Source organism: Peromyscus leucopus, chromosome 1 (assembly GCF_004664715.2).
Source record: "Peromyscus leucopus breed LL Stock chromosome 1, UCI_PerLeu_2.1, whole genome shotgun sequence".
Lineage (NCBI taxonomy): Eukaryota > Metazoa > Chordata > Mammalia > Rodentia > Cricetidae > Peromyscus > Peromyscus leucopus.
In genome coordinates this window covers 112,009,848-112,023,140 of record NC_051063.1, presented here as the reverse complement: position 1 = coordinate 112,023,140, position 13,293 = coordinate 112,009,848, and the positions used below count along the sequence as shown (strand labels likewise).

The 13,293-nt window shown below is 41.3% G+C and overlaps 1 protein-coding gene across 1 annotated transcript in view; it reads left to right on the top strand.

Moving 5' to 3' along the window:
* The first annotated feature begins 173 nt into the window (after positions 1-173).
* The window catches only part of LOC114695946 (lysosomal Pro-X carboxypeptidase), a 52,275-nt gene continuing 39,155 nt past the window's right edge, over positions 174-13,293 (top strand). Inside the window, exon 1 of the mRNA XM_028873470.2 lies at positions 174-460. Within this exon, the coding sequence (XP_028729303.1) occupies positions 299-460 (162 nt within the window). The 5' untranslated portion in view covers positions 174-298. The remainder of the gene's footprint in view (positions 461-13,293) is intronic.

The window sequence follows — 13,293 nt, the reverse complement described above, 5'->3', positions numbered from 1 at the left end:
CTAGAGTAGCGATAGGGTTTGGGGAGCCATAGACAAGGATGGGGCAAAGCCCTACGGGATAAAGGCCGACGTAGACGGTGACCGCAGTGGAGGCAGGCGGGGAGGAGGGGGAGGGCGTGTGGCTAAGGGTGGCAGAGGCGATGCCTGTGCGGCCAGGAGCTGCCAGGCTTCGGGTTTCCCGCGGGGAGGAGCTAGTCCGCAGTGGGCGGAGCTACGAGCTGGGCCGGGCTTAGGCTGCGCGCTTCTGTCGGTGGCCCTCTTTCTCTAGCTGCCCAGACTGTGGCTGCCAGCCCGAGCCATGGGCTGCCGGGCTCTCCTGCTCCTGCCTTTCCTATCACTCGGGGCCGCCACGACGATCCGGTCTAGATCAGAGACCCCGATCAGCCTGAGCTTGCCAACCAGCCCCACACCCGACCCTGCTGTAGCCTATAGCTACTCAGTTCTTTACTTTGAACAGAAGGTAAGCGGAGGCTGGGAAGTAGGGATTCCAAGTCCCAGGTACCAACCGCCCAAACCTTGCTTGGCTAGTAAAGCTGGATGGAGCACCGCCTCCCACTTCAAATTCTAACTCTAATACTTAGGACTTGCTTTGGTTTTAGTTCACATTTTCTGGAGGGTGGCCTTAAGACCCACTTTAAAATTTATCAATAAAACTATTCCCATGTTCCCCAACAAAGACCAAGAGAAATTTATTCCTCCCGGGATACATATTTTTAACACTTCACAACCAACTCTCAGAGGATGCCTCAATCTTAACTTTTTTTTTTTTTTTTTTTTTACCTTGGCCAAAACCAAATTATGGAGAACAACTTTGACCCCAGGTCTCTGAACCCGAATTCTAATGTATGGATACTAACCGTGACTGCTAGTTCTCTCAGCATGAATTCTAATGTACCTGTTATATAATACTGGTACTATAAAGCGCCAGCTTGCTTTCTTCACTAAACTGCGCTTCTCAGCTGAAATGTTCCCTTTAGAGGTTGAAGGTCTGTATTCAGATCTGAGGTGAGTGCAAGGATCAGGTCTCTAACTTGAGTTCACAGTTTTAAGCGGCTCCAATGCCTTTCTACTTGGCTGTAGCATGAGGCATTGCCCTCTTGGACTGAATGGAAAAGTACCTGTGTGCTCTGAAATGACAAGGAACACTTACAAGCCTGTATTTCTAGGAGTCGTAGGCATGAATGGGCAAGGCACTGAGATTAGAAAGGGTGCAAGAGTTTGAGCTTGGCTTTAGAAATCACAGCAAGATCCCGGCCTAATTTTGTAATCTTGGCCAGGTTACAGTTAGTTTCTGAGCCACCTTTCTTGACTTCCCGAAAGCCGTAGTGATGGTTAAATGAGCGCAGGTAACATAGCTCTATCGGAGTAGCTGTCCTAGGTTGGCAGTTATGGATGCATGGTTACTAATGTGAATTTTGAATAGGAATTTGGCGAAGAGGGATCGCATTGGGGTTGTAGAACAATTTATTTTTGAAGTTTTAAAAAACCCTAGAAATTTAAGTGTGGGTTTATCACACAGAGACAATATTTCCATTTTAACAGAGGTAGCAGAAGTCTTTTGGCTCCTTTCATCTCCTATGATAGTTTCCTTATTTGTAGTTGAGAAGCTGAAGTCAGCCCCACTGCATTTTATACTTTACCTAGGAAAACCTTTTAGTGGAGCCAGCTGCTACGGAGGCTAGTTGGGTCTAGCTGAAATGAAGGCTGTTTTAGGAACCCTAGGACTTCCTCTCTCCCTGGCCCCCCACACTTGAGGTGTTCTGTTTCTATCTGCTTTCTTTATACTGGGATTTAAAAATAAACACCCTTTTCTTTGTTTATTGTAAAAAACAAAATTGAACTCAGGGCCTTTCACCACGGAACTATCCCTAATCTTTGTACTGGAGCTTTTTGAAATTTTTTTTTGGTACACATATATAACTCTTTACAACATCCAGTTATTAACAGTGAAGTTAGAGGAAGAAGTTTAAGAACATGGTTTCTAAAATCTCTCTGGGAATATTGTGTCAGGGTAATGAAAGGGTAGAGGGATAGAATGATGCTAATTTATTTTCCTTTGTCTTTTTTCCGTGTGTGTGTGTGTGTGTGTGTGTGTGTGTGTGTGTGTGTGTGTGTGTGTTTCACTAGTTAGTGCACATATGAATCGGGGAGGAGGAGTCAGGTGTTGTGCACTATCCCTCTGCCTCATTCCCTTGAGACGGGTTCTCTTATTGAACCTGGAAGCTTGGCCGGCAGTTAGTCCCAATGATCCCGTCTTCACCCATTGGGGTTGCAGGCAAGTGTGAGGCCATGGCTGACTTTTTATGTGGGTGCTTTGATCTGAACTCAGGTCCTTATGCTCACACAAGTGCTCTCACTGAGCTGTTCCCCCATCCCCTCCATTGTTTAAGATAATTTAAGACTTATATTTTCAGTAGTTGGCAAGTATGTTTGGCTTTACTCAGTAAAACTTCATACTCTAGGCTTGTACAGAGTTTATACTTTAAACACTTTCACTACCATGTCTGGTTTATGTGGTGCTGGGAATTAAACCCAGGGCTTGGGCATGCTAGGCAAGCACCAACTGAACTACATCTCCACCCTATTTGTACTTTTGTGTGTGTTTGTGTGTGTGTGTGTGTGTGTGTGTGTGTGTGTGTGTGTGTGTACATGTTAGTGTGGGTATGTGGATATGTATACAGGTGCACATGCATATATGTGTGGATGTTTGCAGAGGGTTTTCTTCCTTAAGTGCTCCCCATCTACTTTTTGAGGCAAGGTTTCTCACTGAATTCAGGCTAGCTAGCCAATGAGCTCTAGAGACTCTCTTGTTTCGGTCTCCCCAGCTCTAGGATTATAGGCCAAAGCCATGCCCAGTTTTTTAGCGAGTGTGGCTATGGGGGAGAGTCAGACCTCAGGTTCTTTACTGACAGCCACCATCTGCCTACCGCCCCCCTGCTTACGCCTTCTTAATAGAAGTGTATTCTTAAAAGTAGAACAAAGCTCTAAGACAACATGTCATTCTAGCTATGGGTGGCAACAGATGTCTTAGCCAGCAAGGCAGATGTTTAAATAGGAATAGAATCAAAGGTCACCGTGATCCCAACACAAGGAACAGCTTCTTTCTGCCAGGTTTCTTAATTCTACCTGGGCCCAGGAGAGCTTTCTCCAGCCTTTGCTTTTATCTCCCTGAATTTCTTATCTCTTCTTATTTCTGCTTGAGTACGTTATCTGTCTCGTTATTCATCGCATTGCTCAGCCATTGGGCTGATTATACCTTTCAGATTGGCCTAACTCGGGAGTGCTCTGATTATGCCTCTTCTGAAAACTGCTGGTCTTCTGCACCCAGTTATTCTTAACCACTGGGTCTTGTTCCAGTGTGGGCCTCAATGCCACTCCTGCAGGCCTTCCACATCTCCTTCCTTAGTTGTGGGGTGAGCGCATCAGTGGGCTGGGGTATTTTGATATGTACATTTTTCAGTTCTGCTTTCTGTTCCTGTTTGGGTTCCCCTTTCTAACTTTTGCCTGATGTCCACTAAAATGCAGCCGTAAGGAGCTGCGTAGAAGAAGAAATTGATAATTATCTTTTCCCTCTTCTTTCCCCTCATTGGTTTCTATTGCTGACTTTCCCTTAGGCCTGGAATATAACTAGTATTGTATGAATTCTTAACTGTCACTGTGTTTGATGATGGAGTCATTTCTGGATGGAACCTTGGAGGTCATGGAGCTGGCCTCTTAGATGTGATGGATTGGCTTTGATCTACATGGTGGAGGGTGGGGGCCTGGGTGGAAGTTAAGTATGGTAATAATTAAGAGCATAGGCTCTAGAGACAAACAGCTTTGAGAATGAATTCTGTTTTTGCCCTATCTTAGTAAATTGATGAATTGATTGGAGGTAGCCCCTATTATACAGTTAGCAAAATGGTAATAATTATACTACACATCTCACAGATTTGTTATGAAATGTGCTGATATGTGCAAAGTGCCTATCTAGCACATTGTAAATCACTGGGCAGTCAGTAAATACTAAGTAATAATTATTTTTATCTTTCTGTTGCTTAATGCTTTAATTTACTTCTTTCCATTCAGAATAATATATTTAATAATTGCTTATAGCTAAAATTGTTATTCTGGAAAACATTAACATCTCTTTGAACATTTTCTGTTGCATTTTTTTTTTTTTAAACTCCACAAGGACATTTTAATTAATGAAAAAAAAAATCTCTGAATGATAACACATATGGTGTGCCACTCAGGTAAAGGGAGACACAGGAAAACAGAGGTCCATTCTGTCTGAGGGGTGCTCCTTCCTGGAAGGGTGGCCTATGAGCAGATCATTGTGAGGTATGAGGAAGCACTCATGAGAAACACTACATTAAAGATCCTGACCTTTGAAAAATAAAGTGGAAGTATGTGGAAATAAAATGTATAAAAGCACTCCAATCAAAACAAATGATGGGAAAACACCATACATTTTATAGTATTTTTAAATAATTTATGCACATAAGTTTATTCAAATATCACAATTTTTACCATGATAATATTTATTTTACAAGTGATTTTTAATTTTTTTGTTTTTTTAAAAAATTTATTTACTTTTATTTTATGTACATTGGTGTTTTGTCTGCAGGTAAGTCTGTGTGAGTGTCAGATCTTGGAGTTACAGACAGTTGTTAGCTGCCATGTGGGTGCTGGGATTTGAACCCCAGTCCTTTGGGAAAGCAGTCAGTGCCCTTAACTGCTGAGCCATCTATCCATCCCTAATTTTTAATTCTTGTACCGATGTTTTATTCTTTTTCTAATGTCTTTTTTTTTCTACATTTTTAAAACGGAATTTGTCAGACATTAAAAGAGAGAAACACATTCTTCCTACTGAACAATATCACATTTAACTTAAAGGTTACATAACTTGTCTATCTAGAATTGAAGCTGCTGGGGCGGGGGGATGGTGGTCACACTTATTAGTGGATCCCAAGGTAGCCCTGAGGTCTGAAATAGGAAAATATCCTGTATAAATTGTATAAAACCCTTGTTTTATAAGCTAATAAACTTGTAGCATAGGAATTAATGTTTTTTTTTTTTTTTCTTGAAATGATTTTCTCTCATGTAGGCATATAAAAAGAAATACCAAACCATTTCTGGTTATTTTTTTTTTTCTATACTAGTTTGAGTTTTGGCAAATTGTGGAGGGAAAATTTGGTAATGGAGGTTGTTAGAATGATCTTTTATTAATAAGATGACTAAAATAGTAATTCTTTCTATTTGCTGAATGTCTGATGTTTTATCAGCTAATATTAAAACATAACTAGATACAAACTCACTTTAAGGTTTCACTGTTAGCCCATTTTGTGCTCTATGGGATTTAGACACAGAACACTTCAGTGTTTATTTTAGAAGTGACACTTTTGAAATTTAGAAAAATCAAAGGAAGACACACCCAGTTTATCCCATATGTAAACCAACTAGTTTTTCAAGTTGAAATTGTAACTAGTTTGTGGTGTATTTGTAAAATTGGGTCTTATCAGCTCTTAAAAATTAGGGTCTTAAGGCATGCACATCTGACAATGAAGGAAAATGTTCATGCATTAATGATAAATGAAAACAAAAAAATGAGTGTACATTATTGCATTAATCCATTTCCCACTGCTATACCAAAGTATCTGAAGGGGAGTTCTTTATAAATAATAGAACTGTGTTGAGTATGACAGTTTAAGCTGTAGTATGCCACTGACTTTGGTGGCTGCATCATATTCTGTCAGGAACTAATAGGAGATATATGATGAGCCAGAGAATACAGAGGAGGCAGCCCATTATTTTATAACAAGTCATAGGAAAACTCATTTCATGAGTTAATCTCTAAGAGGGGAGTGCCCCAAATGACCTAATTACCTCCCACTAGGCTCCACCTCAGAGATTTCACCAACTACCAACATCTTTGCTCATGGCCCAACTTCCAGCATATAAATCCTTGGAGGGGACAAACTATACCCAAACCACAGCAAACGTGTCTTCAAATTTATCTATTATTTTGGGGGTGCCTGTTTTATTCTAGGCACTTTCCTAGTGACTGGGAGAAGAACTTTCTGTACAGTATTCTAGGCACAGGGAGGAACAAGTATACAAAATCAGGGATAAGTGTGGGTCTGGTGAGAACAATTCTAGGGCCAGTGTGGCTAGGGTCCATGTGCAAAGGAAGGAGAAGTAGGGGTCAGGGTAGGAAGGTAGAAAAGGGGACAGACTACATGAGGACCTTAAAGAATTGAGTCTTTATTAAGAGTTAGGTGAGAAGCCTTTTGAGTATCAGTAGCAGAAGAGTGACATATTCTTTTTAAAATTAATTTATTTACTTATATTTCATTTGCTTTGGTATTTTGCCTGCATGTATGCCTGTGTGAGGATGTTAGAGACAATTGTGAGCTGCCATGTGGGTGCTGGGACTTGAACCCAAGTCCTCTGGAAGAACAGTCAGTGCTCTTAACCACTGAGCCATCTCTACAGCCTGAGTGACATGTTCTAACTAATGTTTTAACAGATGTGATCTGCTATTGTGTTAAGAATGGACTATGGAGGGGAACCGGGTGGAGCAGGAAGAGTAGGCTACTGAAAAAAAATTCAGATTACAGTGTTGACTTGAATTAGTAGAGTAGTAGTGGAAGTGTGAGAAGTGTTCAAGTTCAGGAATTTCTGTGAAGATACAGTTGGGAGGTATAGTTGATGAATTAGATGTGGGGTGAGAAATAGTGGAAATTGATGGTTTCATGGTTTCTTGACCCGAACAGATTGGAAGATGAATTACCATTTACTAAGATGGGGAAAGCTTTGGGAAGAATAAGTTTGGGAATGGGAGGAGATAAAGAACTTGTTCCTAGACTTGCAACTTGAGTCAGGAGTTCAGAAGAAAGGTGGAGCAGGAAACATATTTGAACCTGTTTTAGTATGCAGATAAGCTGTCAAGTCATGGATGGAAAAGAACAGAGGAGTTAGTGGAGGTGTTTTCTTATAGCTGCTCTTCGTAGCTGGGTATGGGGAAGTGTGCTTGCATTTTCTGTTACTCAGGTGGCAGGGGCAGGAGGATCACTTGATTATCTGGCCAGCCTAGATAACTAAGTGGGGCATGGCCATAGAAGACCATTTCATGGCATGATTACAGTCATTGGCCATGGGAATTAAGCCATGTAAGCAGGGGCGTGGGAACGAGTGGGGTAAAGGACAGTAGTGAGGTTGAAGGGTTTAGGGACTCATGATAGAAATAGTGAACTGTAATGAAAGAGGAAAGTTGAATGCCTGACACTCAGAGTACTGCGAGATTGGTGTGACTGGGAATGACAAGATCTAGGACTCGAAGAAGAGGTAGTGAACAAGTAGAAGACAAAATGATTGGAAGATGGAAGAAAATGCAACAAGATAAATGAAAAACCTTTCAAAGGTGTTATGTGGAATGGTAGTAAGCAAGGAGGTGACTTGTCATGGAAGAGGGGAAGTGAGCAGGGTCACTAGTGATTGTGCAAGTAGGGCTGGCAAGATTGTCTAGCTCGATGATGGCATTTTAAGGCAGGAGTTGGGAGGAAAAAGGGAGACTTAGAAGCAAAGAGCAAACCCACCCCAACTCAGGGAGCAGTAATGGGATGATACTGAGAGAGCCACACCATTACTTGACAGGGTCCAATAGGTTTGCAAGTATGTTTATAACCAATTGTGCAGAGAGTGAAGGGTAATTTTAGCAGTGCTGGAAAAATCAGCAATAGGTGATATCTCATTTTGTACTTTCTACTTCTCTATATTTTTCAAATTATAATGAATCTGAATCATTTAATAATCTACTTAAAGAGGTATAACAAAATTTTGCTTTGTTTTGGCTGACAGGCAGTATGTGATAGCATTGGAGCCTGGGCACTCTGAGGACCATTAGTATCGTGGCACTGACCTGGGTAGACATAGCCACACTTGTTTCGCCTTTATTGTGCATCCATGGCTGCTTTGTATCTTTTCTTCTGTATTTTACGTCCTTGCCTTCTGTTTATGGCTGGGACAAGGATAAAAAAGAGAGAAAAAAATGTGTCCTTTTCTCCCTCATTTCTATATGATTATAAGAGGAATAGAGGGGAAAGGAATGGCAAGAAAGATTTCCAAGAGGAATTTGGGTGTGCCTGAAAGGGAGTTAAAAACCACAGAAATCAGACCAGAGCTTGCATTTGCTCCAACCCTTTGACCTCTCTCATCTATCTGTCTGCTTTTAGTCCCTTCTAGCTGCTACAGGAAGACACTCATACACTTACTCCCACGGTTTCCCCCTGGCCTGCTTTTAGGCCATTGTCAAACCCTTTCCAGATGGTCTCTCACATCAACTCTTCTGTGCCCAGTTTAATTTTCTCCTTCCCATCTCCATCCCCCTACAAATAATCCCAGTAGTAAATAATATATACCATTTGAGCTATTTCTATGTACCAGGCAGTGTTTCAAGCACTGTATATATAGACTTATTCATTTTCAAAGTGATCCTGTGTGTGACATCTTGGTACTAATAGCTCTAATTTATTCATGGGGAAACTGAACCACAGAGTGTTAGCTATTTTAATCACTATTCCAGTCTGCCTCCTGATATTTCTATGTGAAGTTTCTTGTATGTCTGACTTTCTCTCTGTGGGCCAATTATTACAAAACATTTTGAAGATATGTTTATATACATCAAGCATGGCTTTGGAGACAGAAGTTTGACTTCTGAGGAGCTCATTTTCTGCCTGGGCAATAAAAATATAACAAGCAAACACATATTAAGAAGATTACAGCTGAGGGACTGCAGCAGTAGCTCAGTGGTTAAGTATACTGGCTTCTCTAAGAGGACCAGAGTTAGTCCATAGCATCCACATGGCCGCTCACAACCATCTAACCTTGTTTCAGGGATCTAATGTCCTCTTCTGTCCTTCAAAAGTACTTCACATATGTGATGCACAGGCATACATGAAGGCAAAACACCTATACACACAAAGTAATTAAAACGACTACAACTTGTAATGATTATCTTGAAACAAATAGGTGGAGGGGGTGGTGTGTGTGTGTGTGTGTGTGTGTGTGTGTGTGTGTGTGTGTGTGGTACAACAGTAGAAAAGCAAAGTACAACAGTGTTCAGCATGCCCGTGTGTTTGGACAGTTTCTCTGAAGAAAGGGCTTTGGATCCAAGGAGAAAAAAGCCCTCAGAGCCCAAGGTGTTAGTTATCTTGGGCTCTTCTTTCTCTTTTAATCTTTTCACTTGTAATGCTTGAATGGATTCCATCTGTAGTCTATTATTTTCATTTGTGTACCCCCACCCCATTGCTGTGACACCCTGACTTCTGGAAAACAAGACCAATTGGTTGTTTCTATTGATCCTTTCTACTGTTGTTCTTATGGGTCCCCTTGGTCATCTAAATCAAGTCATTCTGCTCAGAATGTGCCATGGTTCCCTATTGTTTGCTATATTAAGAATACTACCCTGAGCCTCATTGGTGACTCATGCCTGTAATCCTAGCACTTGGGAGACGAAGGATGGAGGGTTGTCATGAGTTCAAGTCAGCTTGGACTACAGAGTGAGACCCTGTCTTAGGCCAAGGTAGGAATCGGGGAGAACAGAGTCTGGTTGCACTGATGGGTTTTCACTCTGTGGCTCCAGTTTCTAATCTGTTCTCCACACGTGTTCGTTCCTTTCCTGTCTCTGTTCCTTGGCCCACATTGTTACCTTCCATTGTCTCTTGGTTAGCCTTTCCTGCCTTTATCAGCCCCATCCATTCATCCGTCTTAAGTTCCATCACAGACACTGCCACTGCCAGTCATTTCAAAATCTGGAGAGTATGGCTGGCCAGCCCCTTATACTTCCATGGTAGCAGGTGTCTTATTCTTGCCTTATGTTAGGGTATTTGTTTTGTATCCTTCTATTAGTGCCCTGCCCCTTTCTTGTTGAGACAGCTTCTCAGTGCATAGTTCAGGCTAGCCTCAAACTATGACCCACCCATCTCTGCATCCAAAGTGCTTGGATTCTGGGGTATGCCACCACACCTGCTGCCTTAATCCTTTTCAAAAACTGGACTGTTGTCTTGACCACACTCATGTTCTTCCCTGGCACACCGAGTGTTATTGTACTTAGCATTTATTGTCTTCACAAATCTTGTTATCTGTATCCTGTGCCTTCCCTCTTCTCCACATCAATATACATTGAAGTAGGAAAGAGCTTATGTATGGGGGATGGTGATAGTTATGTAAATTTATGTCCTAAGGGTTTGTTTCTTCTTGATGAGCAAATTAAAATATAATTTTATTTTATAAAAAGGTCTATTTGTTTTCTTTGTGTTCTTCTTAGTAGTCTGCAACCTGTAGCTAAACTTATATTTGAATCCTTCTTCTAGCTTACCTACAAAGAGATTCAGAAAGTAACAGTTAATCCTCTGCTTTTCTTCGTTTAGTATATAGATTGTGGCAGTTGATAGGGTAAAAATGAAAACATTAAGAAAAATGTAAACCAGGGAGATAGCTCAGTCAGTTTAGTGTTTGCCTTGGAAGCATGAGGACCTGAGTTTGATCCCTGGAACTCATGGGTTTATTTTTTTTTTTTTTGTTTTTTAAACCTGAGGGTGATGATGTATACTTGTCTTTCCAGCATGGGGAGGTGGAGACAGGTGAATCCCTTGGGCTTGCTGGTTAGCCAGCCTTGCCTGTTTGGCTAACTCCAGGCCAGTGAAAGACCCTGTCTCAAAACAAGGTGGTTAGGTTTTGAGGAGTGACAATGAGGTTGATCTCTGGCTTCCACACATGGATGCATGCACATATGTATGAATATATACAATAAAAAAAAAAGAAGAAAAATGAGTTCTTAAAGGTCACTGCTGCCAGGGAGGTGTATATCAGGGGTGAGTCTATACTTGGCACGGTCAAGGCATGTATGTGTGTATATGCTCATGTGCATGTGCACACACACTTTAAAAAAAATGCTTGCATGGTGGTTAATTCTCTCCCATGCAAATGTACTAGAGAGCTAAAGGAAGCATGGTTTTGTTAAAAAACAAGGCTAATTACCTATAAATCTTCATTTGCCCTCACATGTATTCCTAACTCAAGTTGCTGTGCTACCACTGGTGAGGAACAGTCTCCAGGTTCCCCTGCCTCTACCAAGCCCATGTTATGCTTCTTCCCAATCCCATTTCATAGGCGGACACATCAGTTAGGAACAAAACAGGTTGTTAATATCACATTTCCTCCGGAGCTTTCTTTGAGCAGTACTGCCTTTAGGACATACTTTCTGGAGAGGAGAAGAAAAAATTTTCCTTTGCTCCCTGAAGGGCCCCTGGAATACATTAGAACACAGATTAAGTTGGAGAAAATATATAAAAATCAATTAACATGCACAGTGGAATATCACAGGAATATGGCCACTGGTAATTCAGTATGATTCAGGCACTTACTCTGAAAAGGGATATGAGAGAATGTTGACAATTTGGAGGGCTCCTAATTCTGAAGACAGAAAGTAGCTTCTAAAATGTTTCTATTTGGAATTAGAATGAGCCTAAGTGACAGGCATTATCTTGTGACCGAATCCATTCCCCAGTCTTCCTTTTGTTATAGATAATGAGATCTGAGATGGGGCTCTGGGGTATGTAACAACGGTGGAGATTCTGTCCGGGCAGACGGTCTTTCATTCACTCACGTGCTTTCTAATTCCTCTCTCTTCCTACTATGTTGTAGAACATTTGTGGTTTTGAGAAAATGTTTTTAAAAGTTACTAAGTTTTAGTAAGTACCATTATTACTAATTCATATTCCTTTCCCGTGTGTGTGTGTGTGTGTGTGTGTGTGTGTGTGTGTGTGTGTGTGCTTTGATACAAGTGCCATTTAGGGAAGTTTTCCATAGGAGTCCACATATGATAAAAAACATTTTATATTTGTCTACACCCAGTAAGCTACACTGTGATTTAATAACCCAATTTAAACAAGGAACTACAAGCCAGACAATGACTCTGACTCATCAGATAGGAAAGTAAGGAAGTACTTGTTATTCTTGGTCAATTTTTATTTCTAAGTAGTCTGAAGCAGGGTCACGCTGCAGACACTGTCCTTTTAAACACTCGGAAACCTCCGCCACTTCCTGACATTGATGGCTTCTTCCTCTGAGGGAGCAGCTCATGGGACATGATACCTACGGAAAAGCAGGGTGACAGCTCTCTTGTCCTTGGTGCTGATAGGCTTCCTTTCTTTCCCTTGACCTTTGTCTTCTCATGAGAATGAGAAGTTCCAGCTAAGAGGGGACATCTGTTTGCCCAAGTTTGTGCTCTAATTTCTAAGGCATGACCACTCTTTATAAGACAGGGGTCCATGTATACTAAGCCTCTTTCTGATCCTGAGTGCATCTGCCTCACTCTTACTTATCTATGGACCTGGAAGTTCTGTAGCACCAAGGCTCATCTTTCTGAACACACACCTCACAAGTGCAGGCAACTCTAGGTGATGACATGCATCCCATGGCTTGAATTGTAAGTTTTGAAACATCTTTCCTTGGCCTTCTAAGATGTCTTGACTCTCCACCTTAGCTCAGTTCATGGATAACTGAAATAATAATACAAGTGGCTTTTAAGCTCCATCTAAACACATAAGACCTTGATGAAAATTGGCTTTGGTTCTTCAGTTTGAGCACCTTAAGACTAAATGCTTATATTCCCTAACATTCTTCCCAGATAGAGGTATCCTAGACTAGTAAAGATTATAGCAATTATAATATTAGTATTATTACTCTTTCTTTCTTTCTTTCTTTCTTTCTTTCTTTCTTTCTTTCTTTCTTTCTTTCTTTCTTTCTCTCTCTCTCTCTCTCTCTCTCTCTCTCTCTCTCTCTCTCTCTCTCTCTTTCTTTCTTTCTTTCTTTTTTTGAGACGGAGTTCCTCTGTGCTCTGTGTAGCTTTGAAGCCTTTCCTGGATCTTACTCTGTAGCCTAGGCTGGCCTCTAACTCACAGAGATCTGTCTGCCTCTGCCTTCTGAGTGCTGGAATTAAAGGCATGTGCCACCACTGCCCGACACACTCCTTTCTAAAACCACTCTGCTATTTTTTATGTCTCTCTTAGCCTAGTCACTAATGTTAGGACTGGTTGATTTCATCAGCTTCACACCTATCCCCCAAATCCAATCACTGAAACCTTTCATGATTTCTTCCCAATTTATACCCGCCTCTTCACGTCAATGTCTTCCTTTGTTGTGGTGCTCGCCAGTCAGTTAAGGACCTTACTGCATGCTAGGCAAGTGCTGTGCCACCAAGCCCCACTCCAGCCTAGTTTATGCTGTTTCTTTACATTACTCTGGGTT